Here is a 25,195-nt window from a genome sequence, read left to right as displayed (position 1 = left end):
TACTGTAAAAACAATACATATTAAGTGAAATTAATATTTAATTTATATCTGCCTTATACTTAAAGATTAAGTGACTTTAGAAGAACATTATTCATTAAGCCTAATATTATGACCACTTTACCCCATCTTACTAAAATTGTTCTAAAAAATTATTCAAAATAGATTCAGCTAACTGCTAATCAGTGAGAGTTCATGAGACATGTAGAAAGCTTCCTGCGCAGTCAAACTCTTCATAGTTCTAACAAACAAAATTTCCCAAGGAAGTTAAAAAAGGTGTTTAGATTTTAAAAAATTGATAATCACACAAAATATTTTTTTTTTACCAAATAAAATTTTACCAGATGTAAAATTTTGTGTTCAAAATGTAGTTTCTAACTGCACTACTCTAAAATAAAATTTTCACATTCATTCGAACATTTATTTCCAAGTTATAGCCATTTATTTGAATTATGACCATTTTACCCCATTGACCACTTCCCCCACCAGACCCTATATATTGTTTTGCGTATTTGGTTTGTAAAAAAGATACAGGTCTTTGAAATTGAGCAATTTTGCTAGTTAATTTACGCACTAAAATAGAAATAAAAAGTGTGAAAACTTTATTGCACTTTCTTAGATGGCCTATATAATATATTATACTGGAAAAACATATTTTAAGTATAAAAAAAACTATTTTAATTTGATAACTTAGAAGTATTTGGACATGAATGAGTAGTTCATACTTGATTGCCAGCTTAAGTGGTTAATTTATAGACTATCTTCACATACAAATTTTCAATACACATTAACATATCTAAATTGCCTTAACATATGCAAAAACATTATATATACAAAATTTAAATTTTAAAAAGCGCGTTTTTTTTTGTTTGTTTGAGTGTAGTTTTGAAAAAATGAACTCACCTAGTAGTCCTATAGTTGTAATGGTGACTCAAGTACAGTGGCTCCCAAAAGTCTTCGTACACCTACGACTTTCAACGAAATAGGCCCCAATCCATTGGTTAGAATTAATATTTCAGAATAGGTATTTAATTATAAGATCTATAATTAATTTTTACCAAAACTACATGAAAAGTTTTTAAAAAATATTAAAACTTAATTTTTAAAAAATCAAAAACAAAAAAGTGCCGGAAATTCTATGTCACAAAAGTCTTCGTACACTTTATAAAATGTCTATTTATTATTGAATAATCTAACTTTTGATCAAGTTATTAATTAGTAGAATATCATACAGTATTATAACACCTTTTAAACGTCTGGGAATAGATTTAATTCTTTTACTTTCTTTTTTTTGCGTAATTTCTGATTAAGTGTTCAACCACAATTCGAGTCTTACTGTTTCTAGCTCTATTTTCGTTTTAAAGCCGTATTTTCGTAATCTAGCCTATAGATATCTCTAAATACGTTACATTAAGTTCAAATCTGGAGATTGAGGGTGCTTTTTCTGAATTTTAGGACGATTTTTGAGGCACTAGACGCAAACGTTGAAAACCGAGTGCTTCATATCGTTATCTTGATAAAAAACAAAGTTGTTTCCAATGACCAAATTTTTGGTTAAGAGTTCAAAATTGGTTTTTAAAATATTTAAAGGAACAGTATGATTCATTATTTCATCAAAAAATTCCAAACTACCAAGTCCTGATGCTGATATGCACCCTCACACTAGAACACCTCCACCGTCGTGATTAACTGATCCAACTAAGTTCTTAAGATTAAGTTCCTAATTTTTTCTTCTACTTACAATCATGCAACAATTTAACCAAAAATGTTGAATTCATTTTTATCTGTAAACAAGACGTAATTCTAAAACGTTTTTAGCTTATTTATCCTTGATTTTACGACGAAAAGCGTAAGCTTTGTGTTTTTCGTGCGAACAAGAAAATTTCTGCGGGAAGAGGCCCCATTTAATCCAGCTAATCAGAGAACTTGGCGAAAAATTTTAGGTGAAAATTAAACGTAAAATTTTTCTTTTAACTCTGTAGAAACTTTTACAGCACTCAAATGTGTATTTTTTATAATTTTTTCAACTTTAAATCTCTGATCACGTTTTGTCCACTTTGCCGGTTGACCTTTTCTTACCTTGTTTTTGGTCCGATTCCTTTGTTTAAAGCATTTTATCAAGCAATCTACTATACAAACAAATAAATTAACTAATTTAGAGTCATTTCAAACCAATTTACCGCAACTGTGGGAAACGAATTCGAATTTTGAATGGTGTTTGCGGTTTTTTACGAATACCAGCGATGTTATAGCAATAAGCACAATATTAAGAAATAAATAAACAAAAAATTGAAGCCAAATGACTTATAAGTGTCAACACAATGCAAAAATAATAATAAAACGGCATATGATAATTTTAATCATGAATTTATTCGAAAATATTTGAGTGTACGATGACGTTTGTGGCGTGTTATTTCTCTGTCTCTTCGTTTTCTGACCCATTTCAAAAAGTAGATCCGTTAATATTTTAAAAAAACCAATGGGTTGTATTTAGAATGACATAGGAATGATGTGAAAATATATTGGACTCCATATTCGAATTCAGTTTCGAGTTATTTTGGTTTTACTAAAAAATTTCAAAGTGTACGAACACTTTTGGGAGCCACTGTATATGGCGTTTTGGAATGCTTTACCAAGGCACATTCATAATTTGGTACTTTGAAAATGTACTAGGTGCAAGACTATGACAGGAGTTCTAAATTTAGTGATCAGCACAAGCTGTGTAATAACTTTTTTGACAATAATGGGCATTTTCTTTTGATAATCTTTTTAGTAACACACAATTCTTCATACCTATTGCTAGGGTACAATAATTTTACAGAGATAATATGTAAATACGGTGGCATAAAGCAGTGATTAAATGTTGTATTGGGAATTTTATTTGCAGAATCAAACCTTTCTTGTAGCATTTTTTCAGCTAGTTTAATATACTGAATAATCACAAGGATAGTAGCAAAAATGCAGAAGGTATGCATTTGTGTAGGAATTAAAATGTGACTTCTAGTAGTTCTTTGCAAGCTAGTCCTAGTAGTATCAATTCTTTTGACGGTTCTTCTGATTCTGTTACAATGTCCATTACCGTGTGATATTGCATAGAAATGCCATTCAGCTCTCAAGTTGACATCCGTTTCATGATTACATAAATTAAGAAAGTTCTTTCTATTTTTGTTGTGTATTTGAGTAAAGTATTTCAGTACGCCACATGCTGTGTCACCACCAGAACTATAGTACTACTGTGTGAGTTCATTTTCTAAAAACTACGCTGAAGTGAGAAATGAAAAACGCACCTTTTTTTTTCCTTTCAACTATGTAGATAATGCTTTTGCACGTTAGGTGTTACATAAGTTAATGTACAGAGCGTATGTTTGTATGTATTGAAAATTTGTGTGTGTAGATAGTCTATAAATGAACTACTTAAGCTATCAATCATGTATGAACTACTCATTTATGTCCAAATATTTCTAAGTTATCAAATTAAAATAATTATTTTTATACTTAGAATATCGTTTTCCAGTATATTATATTATATAGGCCGTTTAAGAAAGTGCAATAAAGTTTTCACACTTTTTATTTCTGTTTTAGTGCATAAATTAACTAGCAAAATTGGTCACTTTCAAAGACCTGTATCTTTTTTACAAACCAAATACACAAAACAATATATATAACATGTATAGTACTTGAATGGAATATTCAATTGGCCAAGAAATTTTAATTTTAATTCCATCCTCTTTTGGTTTACAGGGGTCTAAAATGTCATTTTTTTTTCAATTTTCTGATCTTTGAAGGGCTATAATTTATAATGGGTAAACAATCACACAATTACAGCTATATTTTATCATTAGTGTGACTCCAGTGATTAGTTTTTGCCATATTTCACTCTGTGTTTTCATCCAATAAGCGAGTTATGACCCTTTGAAATGAGTAAAAATTTTACATTTGACCTTGAACTTTAACCTGTTGCCATTCTTTTAATTAGTGTTCCCGCTAGGCCGTTTTTTGAAGGGCGCAGCGCCCCGCCCTTTAAGAAAAAATGAAATTGCATCCTGTGTTTTTAAAAAGATGTCTCAAACATCGTTTGTACTCGCACGATATCGGGGCAATTTTACTTGTCCAGCGATCGTCCGCAAAAACGCCCATTTCTTATCATTATTCCCAGAATTTCACCCTGAAAACGGCCCCATAAATAAAAGGGGGAAGCAAACACCAAGGCAAAGAGGAGAAGGGGATGAGATTCTAGGAATTCTAACAGGCTTATCAGTAGGAAACAAAGGCATGATCTTCCTTCTACTGAAGGTGGGGTTTTGACAGGGTGTGGGAAGGGATATGGTTCTCTAGGAAGGAAGAGATCATTGTTTCATTCATCCCCATCCTTAATCTTCTGAGAATCAACATGAGAGAGGGAATAGGACATTTTCCTAGCATTTCAGCCCTTTGTGTCCGTTTTTCCTTTGCACCTGGAAATTAGGCTTAGCAATTTTAGCGCATTGCTAGTGATTGTGTAGCAATCTTTTCACATCTGTTTCTGGAAAGTTAACTTTCTGATTGTATCCTAAGTAGAAAATAGTACAAAGATTACAGAGCTAAAATACAAGGGTTTTTTTTTTGCCCCTTGGATCTTTAACCCCTTCCCCAGTTAAAAAAAAAAAAGAAAGAAAAGAAAAAGCGTTTGAAATGGAAACATATCGCTTTTCCAAGGAAATTTTTTGCTGCAAAATAATCATTTTTTTCGTTTCTTTGTGCTTAGTATTTTTATTATCTTTCAATGTATAAATCGTATAACAGATTATTTTTAAAACTTATTGACATAATTTTCACAAAAATAGTCTGAGATAAAAATTTTGGATTGGCCTGAGTTGCTTATTTCTGTTTTGCACCTTGCTACGACTGCATTTTTGAAGCACTGCACACAGTATTTTAATTTAATTATTCTGTTTGAAGTGTAACATATTTAAGAAGGAGAATTGACATTCATCATGATTTTGATGTCTACTAAAATATGTGATGGCACAATGCACGTTACTAGGCAGCTTTTTTAGGTTAGAAGGGGAGATCAGTAATTAAATACTGTTCTTCTTAAATTGAAATTCATAGGGTTTTGAAATGCCTAGAATTTATACGATAGGTAGTCAAATTTAAGGCTTGAAAAGTGTTGAAAAACTCACAAAACCAAGTTTCAGCATTACCTAAATGTTCTTATGGAGTGTGGAAAACATTTGTTTGGGGGGGGGGGGGGACTCATCCTTTTCTAAAGACAAATACATTTTCCGTATGAAATAACGATATTCAATACTGAAGTCGGTGATGGCGGCGATCCGGTGGGGGGGGGGCATAGTCTCATAGTGCAGACACTGTTTGAATTTTTGCAAGATGTTTCAAGATGTTATTTCCCCTCTTTGTTTTTTTTTTGGGAAAAGGGGGTACTTTTTGAGGGGTGCATTATTCATAGCTGCCAACCTCAATATAAAAAAATAGGAGCACTTAAGGGGAAAAATAGGAGCAATGAGGGTTAAAATAGGAGCACCAAATCGTGGCCTGTGCTAAACCTTCCTTCTGTACCGTAAGCTTCTATAAGTTCTAAGCACCCTTACAATGCGTTTCTGAATTTTCATGTTAGATTTTCAACAAAACTACAACCAAGTATAAGATAAAAATATTTTACATTAAAAAAGCATCATTATGTAGGTACATATTGAAAATTAAAAAAAAAAAAAAACATGATTACTGTTTGATTTAATAAAACTGCAACCCTTTTTAAAAATATTCCTTTATACATATCCTACATGTATTGAAAATGCATTGCATAAGAACATATTGAAGATTTAAAAAAAAAAAAAAAAAAAAAAAAAACACTATTACTTCTTATACTTGGAAGTAAAGCAACTTCATAGTAAAGGTCAAGACTTGGAAATCTTCTAAATGGCCAGTGGCCACTAGACTCCAAAAACTTAGTGGCCACAACTGTCACCAAGTTTTGAAACACAAACTGGAGGGGAGATGGGGCAGTTTTTACAACTTTCATGAAAAAAATAGATGAATAGGACTTCACACATTTTAAAATAGAGTCATTCAATACTTTTTTTGTACATGGAAAATTCAAGTTAAAATAGATTTCTGATTTATTTAAAAAAATAAATAAATAAATGAGAAGTCAGCAGGAACCTTCATTTTAGATGAAATGGTTTCAGCTTATAACAAAGCCTCCGAGGCAATAAGGAACAAATACAGATAAAATTTCTCTTTCAAAAAAATAATTAAAAAAAAAAAACATAACTTTTTGCCATTTGTTATTTTTAATAGTTTGCATTGAGACAAACAACCAATTCTGTTTTCGGAAACTTAGGCTATTAATAGTCTTGTCTGCTTCCATGTTGCAAATGACCAAACATGGCAACAATGCAAAAAATTTAAGATGATAGATTTTTGAATTTGTTGCATTAAAAGTAATTATAAATAATTAATAATCCTTAAAAAAACTAAAATTTAGATGAAATAGACAGTTTTTAGCACATTAGCATCCAAACCAATCAGAGTAACATAATATTCTGAAGAAATTTTTTTTTCATTTTTCAAGAAAAAAATTAAGAATTTTCCGAAAAAAAAAAAAGCCCATTTTGCATTATTTTCAATAGTTTGCATTGCAATAAACATCTAATTCCGATTTTGAAAACTTGGCCACTTTAAGATTTTTGTGTACTTAAATCTCGCAAATGACCAAATATGGCGACTAAGTCAAAAATTCAGATATAAAATTTTGAATTTGTTGCATGAAAATAATTTGAAAATAAAAAATCCCCATGAAACTACAATTTAATTGAGAATCTAGCACATTCGTGTCCAAAGCAATAGGGATAAGATGAAATTTTAAATAGTATACTTGTTTTCATTTCTCAAAAAAATTACCTAAAATAACCACAAAAAAAAAACATTTTGCAGCACATTTTGCTGATTTTCATTAGTTTGCAGTTAAAAGAAACCCCCAATTCTACTTTGTCTTTGAAAACGAAAGCACTTAAGCATCGTCTACTTCCATCTTCTGAATGACCAAACATGGCGGCTACGTTTTGCACGTAGCTGAAATGCTTAATGAAGAAACGATGTTCTCCGATCGATTAGCGCTCCCACTCAGTGTTTATCTTGACACTAATGCTTCCAGGGCATTAAATTGCCTCCTCTTTTGTTGAGTTTGTGCACAATTCCTACCTTCCAGGATAGGGAAATTTCTTCTTTTTCCTCAGAAATCGAAAAGTGTACAAGCAAAGTCAAAAAACGGAGTTTTTTGGAATAAATCGGATTTTCGGAGCACGCAATAAAAATCGGAGAAACTCCGGGAAAAACGGAGCACTTGGCAGCTATGATTATTGGTCTTGGCTGGGGGGACACCGCGCTGAAAAAGTGCCCTTTTTATAACAAATAGTGCCCCTTTCAATGACCAACACCCTGCCTTTTTTTTTCTAGAGTGAACACTAATTTTAATTATTAAGTTACAGCCACATAGCTCAGCATGTAAGACTATCATCTTATGCACTTTAACATCAAAGCGTAAAATTAGCTGCCATAAATGTAATTCAAATAGATTTTGGCCAAAATGCAAAGCTCTATAAGTCCCATTTTTGACTGCGAAAATGACTTTTGATGACCTCTAAAAAATCAAGGGTTAAGGTTAGAGAAAAAATAAAAGTGGTTTTAAACATCATTCATATGCATCTTTTTGGGATATGAGTTTCAAAAAAATTAAAAATGGTCGAGCGCACTCATCCGTTGAATCTGTATGGAATGACTCAAATGTCAACTCCTAGTGCAGATAAAAAGAAGAATAATGATAGTTACCAAAACCTAAATTTGCACAAACCATATCTATGGTATCTTTGTGTTCAAAAAAATAGTTATCAGGGTCAAGTACTTGAAAAAATTGAATCGCTGATTTTGGAAAGAGCGTAAGTCACCATTTTTGACAAATCGAGATAATAATGGGAAACGGTACTGTGGTAGTAAACCTACTAAATGAGATTAAAAGCAGCCTAAGTTTGTATGGAGAAGTGATTGAGAAAAATGGAGGGGAAATTCGCGATGACTTTGAAAAGGGCGTTAGTCATTGAATTTACGCCCTTTTCAAACTCATTGACAATTCTAATAGATGTCGCTGCATGTGCAAGGTAATATTTTTTGTTACTCCTGTAGTGCAGTGTTTTATGAACTGTAATGAGTAATCTGCCATCATTATTTCGCCATATTGCATCATTATTTTAACAACATTGCATCGTCATTATCTATGTTGTTTTGGTTTATGTGATTTTTTTAAACATTAATGATGAACGAAGTAGATGAAAAAAAACGTAAAAAAGGAGTCAGAAACACAAAAAACTATGGGCAACAGATTGTGAAAAAGGCTAGAATTTCTGGAGAATCCTTTATAAATTCCCCTGGAAAGCAAGTTGCAAAGAAAACTACAGGAGATGAATGCAGGTTTGTATTATTATTATTTCTTTATTCCAAGGAAAATTTTCCGTAAAATATGCCACATTGTTGTGAATAATATCATTGATATACAGTTTTTTTCCTCTAACAAAGTAGATTACATTATTTTCTTTTCAGTTGCCGCTCAAAATGCTTTGATTCATTTTCTCCAGAGGAACGTGACGGTGTCCTTGCTAATCTGTACTCTATGCAATCAAGGACAATACCAGACGTCTATCTTCAGTCCCTCGTTGATCACCATGAAGTCAAAAAACATCGTCTCAGAAAAGAGGAACCGAGAGTGAGGCTGTCCACTTTCAGCAATCATGTCATGCGGGGCTGCCAAAAGGTACCTGTTTGTCAAAAGGCTTTTCTCAGTCTTCACAGCGTTTCCAAGAAGAGGCTAAGGCATTTACAGGGATTACAAAGAAGAGGAGACACTCCAAAAGAAATGCGCGGTCAAGCTCCTCGATGAAATTTCGAGATTTCCACCATTGAAATCAACCGAATGGTGGAGCATATTAAGTCATTTCCCACGAAAACGTACCACTATTCCAGCAGAGAAAGTGCATACCTGAATGCTCGTCTAAGAGTAAAAAAAAAATGCACGAACTGCTCTGCATCAAACATCCTGATACTCACATTAAGTACGAATATTATCTTTGTTGCTTCAAAGAAAACTTTGATTTGATATTTGGTCGCACCCGATTGACACTTGCATCACATGCGAACAGTTGGTCATCAAAATAAAAAGCCCTACACTCAACGACAATGCCAAAATAAGCAGCAACCGCAGAGCTTCTCGTTCACAAAGCACGTGCATAGAAGTTTTACAAGAAAATTAGAGAGGTGGAAGCTACCTGCACATCCAATAACCATATTCAGGGCCTTTGCTTCAATTTCATGCAAAACTTACCCCTTCCGGAAGTTTCAGTGCAGGATGTGTTTTATGTTCGACAACTTTGGATCTAAGTGTTCGGCGCCCATGAGCTAGGTTCCTCCCACACGCAAATGTTCGTTTACCAAGAAGGGGAAGTCAAGAAAGGTGCCAACAACGTGTGTTCCATGTTGCTGCAGTACATCGAGGAGACCGTACCTGCAGAGGTCACAGAGCTTCATTGCTTTTGCGATGGGTGCGCAGGCCAAAATAAGAATCATACTGTGCTGCGTTTCTTTCTCACTTTGAGAGGCAGGAAGCGTTTCAACAAAATCTTTCTCTACTTCCCTGAACGTGGTCACCCTTACTTGCCATGCGATAGGGATTTTGGTCTCATCAAGAGAAAGGTGAGACGAGCCAATCGCGTCTATGTCCCTGACGAATATCATGCAATGATTCTAGCTGCCAGAAAGGATCCCTTCACTGTCAAGGTGCTGCGCCGCAAAGACGTCAAAGATTTCAGTCAAGAGTGGCTGGAGTTTATAAGAAATCCTGCATCCCTTTGAAAAAGACCCCCCAGGTCCAGAAGAGTGTTCATCGCGATTTATTCTCCGTCAGTTACAACAAAATGTACGTGTTTGATTCTTCAACTCCTGGGATCCGTATTGCTTTTGACTGGATTGATGGTCTCAACTACAACAGTTACAAACTCCTGAAAGTGAAGAACATCCCCGATCTACCAACTATGCCAGCATACACTGATCAGGTGCCTATCAATGAGAAGAAGTTGACTGACATTAAAAAGCTCCAACCTCACATTCCCGAGGAACACCATGGATTTTACAAAAGGATCCTCTCTTGGAAAACCATGACTTCTGATAATGCCAGCGACGAAAACAAAATGTAGTTGAGGGAGAAAAAACTAACATTTATGCAATTAAAATATCTTTAAAATAAGTGCAATGAAAATATTTTTTTATTGCCAAAAACCGATTGATTTTGAAAAGGGCGTAAGTCATCTAATTTGTCAATACGGTATTTGATACAAATTAAATCGGAAATTAACCAAAACTTAACTGAACATATGTAAAAGCAATGCCTTTGGAATGACTGCTATACAGATTTATAATAACATATTTGTAACTTGAGATAAACAGTTTTATCAAGTTTTCTAAAAATCAATTGCTTGTGACTTACGCCCTTTTCAAAATCAGCGATTCAATTAAAAAATCCTACTAATTTGAATACTAAAAACCACAGATGCAATCCTTCTGTAGCATTACTAAAGTTCTATGGTTAAGACGAATATATGTATGGCAGGGGTGATAGTGGACCGAAGTGAAATTTTCTGAAGACAGTGTGAAATTTTCAGAAACGATGAGGGAGCTCATTTTGTTCTTCCCAAAATTTTGCATGTGTAATCTATCCTATCATGGGTTGTTGAGTCAATGTGGATGAACAAACCGTACTGACCAATACGGAACTTGTCGGAGTTAGTGCAAAAACAAATTGAAACTTTTCAATGCTCTTGTGCAGCTATAACTAAAAATATCTACTTATATTTACACCCAGTAACAAAAACAGCACAACGCTGCAAGGTGTGGGGCAGATTATTGAAAAAATCTGCAGACTATTTCTTAGTTGTATAAGAAAAAAACTCTTACGATTTTCAAAGAGAAATCATCTTAAATTTCAGTTAATGAAGAATTGTCAGAATTTTTCAGGATATGATCCACAGACAGCGTGTACTTGTATAAGAATCTGGTTTTTAAGCATTCCTCGGTGTTGATAAGGTTTTACAATTGTCTAATGTTGGTTTATCTTGCAGACTACATTTTGATTTTTAATCTGCATTGCAGACTGCTGAAAAACATTCTGTTACCAGGCACACACATAAAAAAAATTACATCAAAACGTCTTTGCAAGCAATACATACCTCTCTGTGATACCAGACAGGAAAATTCAAGATTATAGCATCAACTGCAGCTAAGAGATCTCTTAAATCAAGACCAACTTGCTAAAAAATGTTACATAAACTCTCAATATTATAAACAATAAATATTCATTAATATATATATCAGGAGTGAATTTATAAATTTTCCAGTACCCAAAAGCCATTGCAAAATAATTGAATGGACTGTGTCCAATTTTATGACAAAGGGAAAATTATTTTTCCTGAAAAGCAGTACCCGAACAGCATTATAGTACCAATTCACCCCTGATATATGTATTTATTAAAAGATAAAAATATACAGATGGATGACAAAAAAATACAAACACCCATGAAAAGACATGGTCCCCTTTCAAGAAGCAGAACCACATATCACTTTAAACTCAAGTCTGTCTTTAAGTGGTTGTGAAAGGTAAGGTATCATTCTTTCAACATAAATCACAGAAGTTGCATGCACTTACCATATGTTCTGAAAATTTCAATTAAGAGCGACTTGTCAGAGTTTGAAAAAGTCATGACTTTTGAAATGAGATGCACTAGCTGCTTGGTGATGGAAGCACCTAATTATTTGAAGCATGTAAATAGTATTGACTCAGTAAACACTACAGCATACAAATACAAATGTGACGACCAGCAACAGGCTCTGGGCCCAGCTAGGCTGGTCCTAGTCAATTAATTAGTCCCCAATGAAGATCAATGGCCCTCTTAAAGCTACCACAAAATGCAGTAATGTGTTGTCGGCAAAGTACAGCAGTAGGCGGAAAATAAATCTTTCTAAAAGAGATTTTTAAAACTGTTAACCAACACAATGGTTAAAAAACATCAGAAATCTTTACCCAGGATAATGTCAGACATAGGTAGTCATCTCCATTATTCAATTTCAGCAAGAATTGTTCCAAAGAAAACTTCACGCTTCAAAAATTTATGAAAGAGTTGAATTTAGTAAACCACAGGTGACGACCCTTCGTGCTTTTCAGCGACACAAATGGTGTAAAAACACACAAAAACCGAACTCCTCAGCAGTGGTAACAAGTCATATGGTGTGATAAATCAATTATCATATTTCAGAAAATTGGACACTTTTATAAATGGTTTTTCCACAGAAGCATTTTCTCTTGGCTGCCTCTTGCTAATTATGAATTATGGCGGTGGTTTCCTTATAACATGGGGTAACATCTTGGTGGGGTTTTGGGCTGCTTGTAACTCTGCATAAAAGGGTAAGAGGTGTTTACTACATAGGTATTTTGAGGACTCCAGTGCATCTGTTCATCCAGTACACACTGCTAAAAAAGCCGGAAAATGGTTTGAAGAGCATTAGGACAAAGCGGAACATCTCACTAGGTCCTCTTAGTTTCCTAACTTGAACATTTACAAACATTTGTGGGAATATTTGGAGCCAAAATCCATGAGTGACTTTGCCCTATGTCATAGTTTTTTGAATTAGAGACTTCTGTGTAGGAAAAATGGTTTCATGTTCCATTAAATGTTGTTCTTTATAATTCCATCTCTTTGTCACATGCACTCTGTAGTTAAGTCAAAGGATGGTCAAACTCCTTTTTAATACAGCTTTTCTCTAATATCATAGGTGTTTGCATAATTTTGTCACCCATCTGTATAGTAGATACACACACACACACACACATATATATATATTATAATAATAATAATAAAAGTGAAAAATATTGAAAAGACCACACCAAAAGCCCATAGATGCGCAACACAGCAAAACTAAAAAGTCAAGTAAATATAAAATTAAGCAAACAGAATTTCAAATATTCAACAAATTATAAATAATTAATGATGATAAAAAGGAAAAATGCAAACAGCTATTAAGTAGGAAAAGATAAAGAGTGAATCCAGAGCTCATCAGCCGTGGAGGATTCATTAATTATGGTCAAAAGACCAAAATTTTAACTATGAACTAAAAGAGAATGTTTAAGCTCCAGTACATGCAATATAGACAGAGTGTACAACCAATTGGTGGCCCAATAGCTAATTTCTAAACCGTTAAGAGATAACAGGGATAGAAGTGACATTTGCCAACAAAAATATAGGAAAGTATAAGAATTTTCTGAAAAAAATATAGGAATTCGATGGAAAATATAGGAATTTTCTGCAGACAATATAGGAATTTTTCGAAATAATATAGGAACATTTTGAAAAAGAAAGCGGATATACAGGAATTTTTATAATAAGGCTGGCCAGTATGACTTTTTTTTTTTCTAAATGCAATACTACTACTCGATTAAAAACATTCAATAATACTACCTGACATAAGTGCAATACATACGCATAAATAAGTCTAAAAATACACACAAAATCAATTTTACAAAAAGAAAAAGAGCATAAAACTGTATTTTGTACTAAATAGCATATTAAGGTATACTTCTTTAAAAGTAAAAAAAAAAAAAAATAGACGAAATTTTTTGTAGATGAACACAAATCTTTCTTAAAATAATTGTATCACTAATCTAATTCTTGACTGTCCATAATCAATCTCTGAACATAAGTTGCTCACTAAAGATTCTTTATAGTTTTACAAGTTCAAAATAATAATTTAAAAAAAAACATGAATGAATGTTTTCTTTTGAAAACAGCAGCAACAGTAACAATACTTAAAATGTGCAATGAATTACATTTCAACAAAAAGACTCTCATTCTACTTTCAAATGTCTTTATTAACAAATCAGTTAATTTGAATCCTAATTAACAACCTTCACATAATCAAGTTTAGAATTTTAAAACATATTTTCACAAGCAAAACATATGTTACAATGAAGTTACAGCATTTTGCGCAATTAAATTTTTGCATTGCATTTTGTATAAGACTATTCCAGGGTTCCCACTCTCATTCAAGAAAAAAATTCAAATACTTATTTACTATACTTACACTACACCGCCAGCTCACTTATTCCATCCGAGGACTGCAGTTTTGTGCTTTTTAGCACTCAAAAGCAGTTGAGTGCTCGGATGGAATAACTGAGCTGGCGGTGTATTTTAAGTATTTCTGAATTAGCTCTGGCTTTAGGGTGGTAACTTACTACAAAATACCTTAGCTTTGCCATCAATCTTTGAGTTGAATCGCACCATTGCTGCGGTCGCTCATCTGGTTTGCTAATTCTGCATTAGCTAACCAGTTTGTTTGGCTCTCTTGGCTCCGTTAAGAGATTTTTCGCCTCCAGCTCATGTGATTCCTATTCCGGGCTGTAGAGTGCTAAAAAGCACGAAACTGCAGTCCTCGGATGGAATAACTGAGCAGGCGGTATATTTTAAATATTTCTGTCTTAGCCCTGGCTTTAGGGCAATAACTTACTACAAAATACTTATTTACTATGATGTAAACCTTGTGATAGCTCTTGAGCAGTGGCGTTTCCAGGATTTCATTTCGGAGGGGGTCCAATCAGTGGCATTGCCATGAAGTTATTTGGGGGAGGGGGGGGGGCGCTAAGGAAATTTGACAAATTGATATGGAGATCTTAAAAATTAGCAAAATAGATTTTAGAAACGAAAATTTTATTTAACTGTTATTAATGATAATTAATAATTTTGAATGCATTTGAATTTAAAACAAGCAAAAAAATTTAATGCGAAATAGATTCCTCACTTCCCCAGGAAGCTAAGCAGGGACAAAATTCCAAGAAATTTGGAGGGAACTAGACAAAGGAGAAGTCCCTTTTGATAGATTCTAAACAGGTATATTCTCAGAATTTGCATCTACTTCATTGATACAAGGGAAGCAAATGTTTTGGAGATTGCAGAAGGAAATATTTTCGCACACTAGGGGAAAATAGAGAGTCATTGCAATAAAGCACTACACCTTACAGCGTCCCTCATTTCGTCCCCCTCCCCTTCCCCTGTCCATTTTACTTTTATCATTTTTCCCTTCAAAATGTTTTTGGTGTGTTATATATTGTACAAGAGCAATGTATGGATGCCTCACTTGCCAAATCGATTAACTCCATAAAACAGTCGAGAAAACTGATGAAGAAGAAAGTGTTATCTAATAGGAGTGAATAGGCCGTCGTGTTACATTTTCTGCCATCACATGGTCAGAAATGTATTGAAACAAAACTTTAATATAAATTCACATGCTAAGCATTGATTAACCGCTATTAAAGCAGAAATGATTATATTTTTTTTTAAAGTGGAGTTAATCGATTTGGCAACTGAGGCATTCATATATGCATATTTTTTCTTGTTCCATTTTTTTTACTTGAATAAAATGCTTGTTTTCAACACACAATGCAGTTTTTCTTCAATCATATATTTACATTTGAGGGGGTGCGGAACCCTCCCCCCCCCACCCTTGGATACACCACTGCTCTTGAGCAGTGTTCCCTGCTAAGCAGTTTAAGATAGCAGTTGTTTCCATCCTAGCACAACTGTACTTTCTTTGGTACCTCTAAGACGGGAACATATTTTTAACGAAAGTTTTTGCATGATCCGATACTGTGATGGGCGAGCTGTGCTCCAGAATGAAATTCGTGAATAAAAGTTCTGTTCTAATTATGTTATCACTTGACGATGCAGTAAAAGTCAAACTTAAAGTTTTATAAGTTGTTAAAACATGCACAATATCTTTCCATGTGCTATGCTGAAATCCAAGTCACATGTTAGCATGTCACACAGTAATATCAGGGGTCAATCCAGGTTTCATTTTTTAAGTCCCCGTTTTGTGAAAGAGCAAAATATTTTTTGTGAATTTTCTTTATTTTTGTAAAAAAGAGATGATTGTGAATTTCCTTTTCTTTTCCGGAAAAAAAAAGTGCTCAAATAAATTCAAATGCATGTAAGTTAAAAATTTATATGTATTCTGTATGTTTTTTTTTTTTTTTTTTTTTTCAGAAAAATCTCTGATATGATATTTTTGAGCATTGTTTTTCTGAAAATCCTGACTTTTCAGTACCAAATTCGATCATAGTTGAAATCCATGATTTCCCATGACTTTCAAGGACACCCAGTAAAATATACATTTGATTTAGAAATATTTGGTCATTAAAGCAAAATAAACCAGACCTAAAAACTTTGTAGCCACCACTGTCACCAAGTTTTAAAGTACAAAAAGTGAGGGGGGGAGCGATTAGTTTTTACTACATTCATAAAAAAAATTAAAAAATAGAACCTTGCATTTGTTTACAAAAACATGCATTTTGGAAAATTTAAGTTAAAATAGCTTTTTGAATTATTTCGAAATAAATAAATGAGAAGTTGGCAGGAAACTGCATTTTAGTAATCAAAATTGTTTCTTTAAGTTCATACCAAAGCCTCCAAATCAATGAGGATCAAATGCAATTGTGCAGATAAAATTTCACTTTTCAAGAAACTAATTAGTTAAAAGAAACATGTTTTATGACCCTTTATGTTATTTTTAATAGTTTGCTTTGAGATAAGCATCTAAAATTCTGTTTATAGAAATTTAGGCAATCTATAGTCTAGTCTACTTCGATCTAGAGAATGACCAAACATGGCGACTACGCAAAAAATTTAAGATAATAGATTTTTGAATTTGATGCATAAAAGTAATTGTTAATATAATTAAAAATCCTCAAAAAACTGCAATTTAGATGAAATAGATTTTTCAGCACATTAGCGTCCAAAGCAATGAAGATCAAATAATATTCTGAAGGTAAAATTTTAAAGCTAAAAATTTGGATTTTTCAAGAAAATGAGTGTTATCCAAAAAAAGAAGCTCCGGCACATTTTGCGGTATTTTCAATAGTTCTCATAGCAATAAATTCCAATTCTGTTTTTGAAAACTTAGGCACTTAGTTTAGGCTTTGTCTACTTCCATCTTGGGAATGACCAAAACTGGCGACTACACCGATTTAGATTTTAACTAGTAGCATAAAATAATTTAAAAATAAAAAAATCCTCATAAAAAATCCACTAAATTGTTTTTTTTAAACAATTTAGTGGAAATCCTATAGTTTTTAGCATATTAGCGACCAAAACAATGAGGATAAGATGAAATTTTAATTTTTTTATTTCTCGAAAAAATTTAAAAAAAAAAAAATTGCAGCACATTGTGTTATTTTCATTATTCTGCAGTTAAATAAATATCCAATTCTGCTTAGTTCTTATAATCTTAGGCACTTAAGCATCTTGTCCGATTCCGTCCCGTGAGTGACCAAATATGGTGACTATGTTTCACACGTAGCTGCTGGTCCGGTAGCTTTCCGGTTCGAAAATAAAAAAGAAATGACTGTTTCAGATTTACCCTATTGTGTTGTTCGTATATTTATTTTGTAATGTGAAATTTTGTGAATGAGCTGCTTTTGAGACGTGGCATTTTGTGAATGCGGCCGCTTTTACGATACGTAAATTTGTGAAGGGGCCGCAAAGCGGACTCAATTTGGGTCTGGATCGACCCCAAAGTGTGCATGTTTTTCCGACTTCCTCGATTCCTTTAAAATCGGGAACAGCTTTGTGTATTCTTTCTTGAAAACTTGGCAGTGCGGCCTCTTCGGAGACATTATTATTAAAATGAACGTTTAGTTGATACGCGAAATGCAGCACCTACATTCCGCGCAAGCAAAACCAAAACAATCGAAGTTGAGATGAGCGATGAGCTATCCCGCAAGCAGCAATAATTACAGTCGTAGCCAAACACAAAGTTCCGAGAAAAAAAAAATCGCGCGTGTGGAGACTTCTTGAAGCAGTAGTTAGCCGGCGAGTCCTTTCTAGAATGACGTCGTGAAAACCTACACAGCGCATGCGTCCATCATGATCGCCCAAGTTCATCGACGCCGAGTTCGAAAGAGAAGTTTTGAGGACTTGCGAAGGAGCTTCATGGGCGCAGAATCGAGCTGCGCAGATGAGCTAAAGTCGAACGCTGCGCTGCTTAGGAAGAAACACGGTAGGAAAGATAAAACGGCGTCTGCCCGTGGCTCGCGAGAAAAGGCAGTAGCTAAAAGTCGCGGGGAAAAGTTAAAAAAAAAAAAAAAGGAAGCGGAAACTGATAATATAGGAATTATAGGAAAATAGGAACATTTTCAGAAATATAGAAAAATATAGGAATATAGGAACGCTGCGATGCCTGAGATAAGCATATAGTTCTAATTGGAAAAAAATATTTAAATTCCGTAAGGAATCAAAATTTATGAAATTTTTGTCAAAAAATCAAAATGTAAAAAAAAATACAAACTTTTATACAGTCCCCAAATCCTAGCAATTATATTTAGTAAAATAATCTTGACACAATAACAATTCAAACTTAAAAAAAAATCACTCTTCTACGACCAAAATTGACCGAGGGTTGAAGTTTTGAAAAATTATGATTTTCGGAAGTTTTAGGACATCAGCCAGATAGCTCTTAAGGGGATATTATGCGAATTTACAAAGTGTGTTAATAGGTTTAAATTTATTTTAGTCCTTGTTATCAGGGGCCAATATTAACCATTGGAGAGACTTAGTAAGTGCTATTTATAAGTTCAAAGTCTTATTTATGGTTAAAAGGAGGGGGCCGGGGTATCGAAGTGATTTGTTGTTTTGTTTTAAGAACCTCTAATTTCCAATCATTAAGCAAATGGATTTTTTTTTGTCATTCAAAAATCAACTATTATTTTTTAAACAATTATTTTTTTTTCTTTTTTTTTGTTTCAAAAAAATATTTTTGTTTAATGTTGGGATTTTTTGAGCAATCACCAGTTGCTTATTGTCCTCATTTGACCAAAGTTGATGTTGCTCTGATTTTTCAGATTGGCACGACGAGTTTTTTTATTTCATTTTACAAAACAGGAAGTACAGTAAAACCCCTCCTAACAGACACCCCTTTTATGCACATAATTTTTAATTCCCCAGTTCCAATGCAAATAACATTATTAAACCCATGTCCAGCGGACACCTCGCGGACAAAAAAATTTGTCCCATTAGTGTCCGTATTCGAGGGATTTTACCCTGTATTGTATTTTGCGTACCAAATCAGCCTCTTCCTCCTCTTCTGGTTCCAACTGGTCTAAAAAGTAATACTTTTTACTTCCTTTTACAAAAAAAGAAGTATTGTAGTCATGAAAATTTTTTCACTTATTATTATTTTTTAAAATCTGATTTCAATTTGGCCACTGTTGGTGGTATTTGGAGGGTTAACTATCAAAACACATTGAAATTTCCAATAATGGGGAAATAACATTAAATTAGTGTAAAAGGAAGTCAGGTGATGCACACATCAGCTCGTTTTAATATTTATTTAGGGAGTAAAATTTTCGCCGTCATAGTTACAAATCATCTGTGGTTTGATTTTATTCATATTTTTTCAGGGCTTAACTCAAGCAGACGTCACATTTAAAAAAGAAAAAAGGTTTGCGTATAAACTTAAGTTTTTTTCTGAAAAAAGACCTATATAGATGAACTTAAACAGCAAAACTTCATCTTCATAGAAAATTTCGAGATTACTAATTCTCACCATTTAAGATTGATCAGAAATAAAAATACATGACCAAATTGCTGTAAATAAATAACCTTTATGATAAGAGTACTGGTGGATATCATCCATAAAATCTTGATCTTTATTACCGCATCCTAATCACCACTTCTTTTTTGCGGGTGTACTTTGTATTACCTATTCTAGAAAATTAAGTCATAGTATTATGATGGGTGCAAATTTCTTAGTCAATTCTATTCCATTCCATTTGTGGAAACAAGAAACCCAACGAATAGGCTTTCGCAATTCGTGATTGCGAAAAAGATTATTTAAATTCAAGAACATTTTGATTCAATTTTGTTTAACATCTTAAATTCAAATTATGTTCCTCGCCCCCACAAATTTCGATAGGACCCTTCTCGTCGAGTTTCTTTGTTCTACAAATGGAATGGGATGGAAGTGAGAAAAAATTGGCACCTGTCAATTAATTTATGAAACACGACAAGCAATCCAATCAGTTTTTGTAAAAGAATAACAAAAATAAGACTAACCAGAATATTTAAGTAAGAGCACCAAAAGTCTAGCATTGTTTCAGAAAAAGAATTTGTGTTGTAAAGAAAGATTCAAGCCACCGCTTTTATCGTCTGCACAACTTTTTTTTTCTTTTCTTTCTTGGCCAGAAACTTTTGTTACAACCATTAATTGAAATTACTTAAAAAGAAATTTTTTTAGCATTACAAAATTATCGTCTGCCTTCTGAAATACCATAACAGAAGTTCTAAATAATTCAAACTTTTACGGTTTTCCTTTTCTTTTAAATATACTTTTTTTTTCTTTATCAGTGCTCTATAAATTTAAATACAGTTTTACATAAATTGAGATACAAAATATGTTTTCAAATCAAATTCACGTATAAAAATTAGAATTTCCATTCCCAAGAATTATTCTTGAAACAAATAAGAAAAGAAAAAAAAGCTTTTAATCATAAATGTACCTTTGAGCGAAAAATAGTACTTGAAGAGTCTTTTCAACAATTAATACTGCCTTCTAATGACAAGAACCCAAAATAAATTTAAACCTATTAACACACTTTATAAATTTGCATACATCCCCTTAAGAGCTCTCTTGCTGTCATCATAAAATCTTCAAAAACTGTGATTTTTTGAAACTTAACTATAACTTTACGATAACTCAGTAATTTTGCTCACAGAAGAGTGGGTTTTTTTTTTTAGTTTTTAAATGTTATTGTGTCAAGAATATTTTACTAAATGTAATTGCTAGGACTAGGAAACTGTTTAAAAAGTTAAATTTTGTAATTTTTTCAAAATTTGATTTTATGACAAAAATTTTATAAATTTTGATTTTTTACGGAATTTATATGTTTTTTCTAATTGGAACTATATGCTCATCACTAACGGTTTAGAAATGAGCTATTTGTCCACCAATAGGGTGGACATCCTGTGTATACATACATATATCATCACCTCAGAGCAACAGTAAGATATCTTAGAGTTCTTTCTGGGATTAGATGTCCTACTGTTGCTCTGAGGCGGCAATATATATATATATATATATATATATATATATATATATATATATATATATATATATATATATATATAAAATGTCTTATACATTAAAATGCAGAAGCTTTGCTGTTACCATATGATTGTAACCGCAAAACTCGAAAAAGAAATCTGTGGATTAACCCAAAATTTTTACACAAGGTTCCTTTTATAGAAGAGGTTCTTTTTATATCCCAACTCCCCCTCCCCCCTCACACAAAAAAAAGGAAAAATTCAAACGTTTTGTGAGGATTTAATTTAAACAAAATTATGCCTCACAAATTTTTTCGTGCATTTTTGCCGATTGTTAAGCAAGAAATGGAGTAAATATTTACAGGGTTCATCCTCACTTCAGATAAAGAATTTCCATGACTCTTCAAGACTTTTTCATGACTTCATAAAAAAAATTTATGAGCTGGGTAAAAGAAGAGAATAGTTCTGTTTAATGTCAAACTCTAAAATTTTTTCAGAAACAGGCATTTAGCAAAACTTTTACGCCAATGCCACTACCCTCATTTACTTGTGCTTGAAAAAATGTCAGTGCACACCATGGAAACTAATAATAAACTGTTATTATATGCCTTTAACATATTAATTTAAGTGGAGTAAAAATACAGAGAAAGTAACATACTGATGCTTAAATGTCTAATTAATAGGGCAGAATAGTAATGAATGGGACAAAGTTTGCATGAGTCATTAAAGTTCAAATAATAAATTTACTTTATAAAAATATTGCCCTTAGGTGTTAACAGTGCATCTAACCATCCATGTAACTTGACAGTATTTTCGTTCTTTAAAGAAAAGCCACGTTTTTCAGTAAATTCATTTATCTAAACCAGATATTTCAGCTGGCCACATGAATCAGTTTTGAGACCCATACGTTGGGCACCACTGTTTTAGAGCATTAGAATTCCCCTATTTCAATATTCTATCACATGAAAAAAGTATTAATTTTCTAAAGCCTTCAACAAATTAAGATAAGTTCTGATAAATTTAATAATGATTTTTTTACGAGTAGTTGAAATGAACTCAGATGCAATCGAATTACTTTTTGAGTGGGCGAGGCAAAATCATGAACATGTAATTCCACCACTACAGAATATAAAATATAAGTGCTGAAAATAAAATGATAAATTCAAAATTAGTGATGTCCAAGTAGTAAAATCACATTACAAAAAAAATGCAAGTGGCTGTTACAAAAGCGGATGCAACAGAATTCCAAAACTCAGATTTATTTTTAGGATAATTCTATTTTCCAGTATTAATTTCTTTGACAGGCAATACTTTTAAATCACTCAAGGTTTTGAATGCTCTTTTAGCTACCATTACTTTCTTACTGCTCAACAAATTTTTCCATGACTTTAAATAAATTTCTATGACTTTTAATAAAAATATTTATTTTCCATGACTTTTCCAGGGCTGAAATTTGTTTATTTCTTTTCCATGACTTTCCAGGATTTCTATGACCCATACGGGAACCCTGTATTTTACCTGCTGAGAAAGGACAATCAAGTCATTCCATTTCAAATCACGCATGCAGGTGTGATAAGCATAGTAAGATAAAAATATAAAATATCTGCGCACATAGCTCAAAACTATCTGCACGAATGAAACTCAACATGCAGTGGGTAGGTAAAATTTTTAGTAAGAAAATGCCTTTTGCTTTCAATCATGTATTCGTGAAAGCTCTAATAAACATTTTTCATTAATTTATCTTCAAATTTTGAAGATAACCAGTGTTTAATATGGATATTATTAACAATTTTCAGCACATGCACATATCTACAGCAAATATATCCGTGCAAGGCGTGCGTGCGTGCGTCTATATTATCTAGCTATGGTGATAAGCGCCGTATGATTATCACGAATTTTTTTCAAAAAATTACAGTAGTTACAACTAATTGGTATATGAAATATTCCAAAAGAATTTTTCAAGAAATTCTTTTTTCTCCATATGCAGCCTATTAAAATTCTGCACAAAATTGGCAATTTTGAAAATAAATCAGCAAAACATTTGATTTGAAATAGACCATTTCAAATTAACTTATTTGAATAATTCTTACAAATAAAAAAGGACCCAAATGTCATCTCGACTCATCATGAAAAAATTAGTTGGGTTTATTGATTTTAAAAAAATGTGGTAAAAAACTGAATTTTTACCTAATTTATGATTTTTCTTCTTTGTGAAAAAAGTTTTTTTTTTAACTTTTTAAACGAAAATAGCAGTCTAAAGCCTTTACATGGCAGTTTTATATTTTATTGTAATCTTTAGATGAATATTTCAAGAAATCAAATAATTGAAAAATTTCAAAAATTAACGATATTTTAAGTGACATGAGTCATCTCCCTTAAAAGTCATTTTTTCTTTAAATCTAAAGAGCGTTTCATTTGAACCAATTCTGTTTTTTATTCAGAAGGTATTTTATGATTTTTTGAAAGTGATCTTGTTGCCCATGACGTGCATACAAAATAAAATTCTTTCGAATAATTTCATTCATTGAAATTCTGATATATTTCTGCTGAATAGTTACAATAGTGTAGGGGAGACCAGGGTTAGTTGGCATTGTGATTTTAAAAAACTCCATGGTTGATTCAGAGTGCCACTGAGCCTGTCACTTGATCATCATGGATGATACGTCCATCTTACATGAGGACGCCAGCAGGATTCAGCCATTGCTTTGAGTGGAAGGATTGAAAACGTGATTTTCGTATCAGCAAGTAAAATTTTGATTATTCAGTATTTGTTCTTTTGTACTGTAGCGTAGTCACACAGAGGTAACATTCACAAGTTTTTAGTAACTTTGGACATTTAGCTAAGGGGTTATAAGTCCATTTCTGTTGTAGTTGATGAACATTTATTTGTCAATTAAGAATTTTTTTGAGGAAATTACTCAATTGAGCTAAAACTTCTTGGAGATATTAACCTTACATAGAGTTCACATTTACACCTCCAAGCATTTTCAAAATTAAATATTTAAAATTTCGTTAAAAAAGTTCAAAAAAAGGTCGATTTTTTGCAATTTTGGTTTTTTGGGGCGATTTTGGAACTTAAAGATGTTATTCTAGGAGGCTAATATTTTAAGGGTAACCTACTGGTGCTAAAAGGCAACTTTTAAGGCCTCCGGCGTTTCGAAATTCAAATTTTTTTTTTTCACTCCACCCTACTAATGAGGCGTCTTTGGAAAATATCTTTTAATGAGTTTCCCAGTGAATTTTAGATGATGCTCCCAGTGTTTTTTTTTTTTTTTTTTGTAGCCAAGATGTTATCCTATCAGAGGCATAAATCATTTTTGCGGTAAATACTACAGAAAAAAATAGAAAAATCAAAAAGTGAAAACAGTGCCAACTAGCCCCGGTCTCCCCCAGTTCATCAGTAATAGTGAAAATCATAATGACTTTTCATTATTTATATTTTGAAAGTTTCAAAATGTTTAACGAAAAACTCTGCGTGTTATGAGATAAAAAACCTTGAAATAAAATTTGTATTTTTGAAAGAAATGCTTATATCTCCATGGGTATAAGAGATACTTTCCCAAAAATATGAAAATGAATTCTTCATAGTTTACCTTATTTCTGAAATTTATAGCTTATTCCCAGCTATTTACAATGAAGGATAATCAAAAACCTTTTTTTGTTTTCTCAATTTGTAGCAGATCCCCTAAATGAATAGTAGATTCAATTTCTATTAAAAAATGACAGCTGAAGTATACCTTTTTTTGTAAGAAAAGTTACAGAGCAATTGGTCTCTTATTTCTCGAGAAATACGTAAAAATGTTAATTTTTGCAAGTGTCCCAAATATATTTGGTCATATACCGTACTTTCTGGCCTAATATTTTCCGGCACATACATACGTACATTAGGATGGGTCAAATAAAAAAAAAATCGAACTGTTAAGGGGCAGGGGATTAAAAAGGTGCTAAATGGTCTCAAACTAACATGTGTGAAATTTTATTCCATTCTTTTTGCCTACGGATTGAGTTTGAAGTTTGGA

General features: G+C 32.7%; 1 protein-coding gene across 1 annotated transcript in view; it reads right to left on the bottom strand.

Moving 5' to 3' along the window:
- The window catches only part of LOC129219238 (focal adhesion kinase 1-like), a 246,263-nt gene that overhangs the window by 11,414 nt on the left and 209,654 nt on the right, over positions 1 to 25,195 (bottom strand). Inside the window, exon 28 of the mRNA XM_054853564.1 lies at positions 11,265 to 11,345. Coding sequence (XP_054709539.1) covers positions 11,265 to 11,345 — 81 coding nt within the window. The remainder of the gene's footprint in view (positions 1 to 11,264; positions 11,346 to 25,195) is intronic.

This window comes from Uloborus diversus, chromosome 3 (assembly GCF_026930045.1).
Source record: "Uloborus diversus isolate 005 chromosome 3, Udiv.v.3.1, whole genome shotgun sequence".
NCBI classification, from domain to species: domain Eukaryota; kingdom Metazoa; phylum Arthropoda; class Arachnida; order Araneae; family Uloboridae; genus Uloborus; species Uloborus diversus.
Note: the sequence above shows the minus strand (reverse complement) of the source record. Positions and strands in the feature narration are given on the sequence as shown.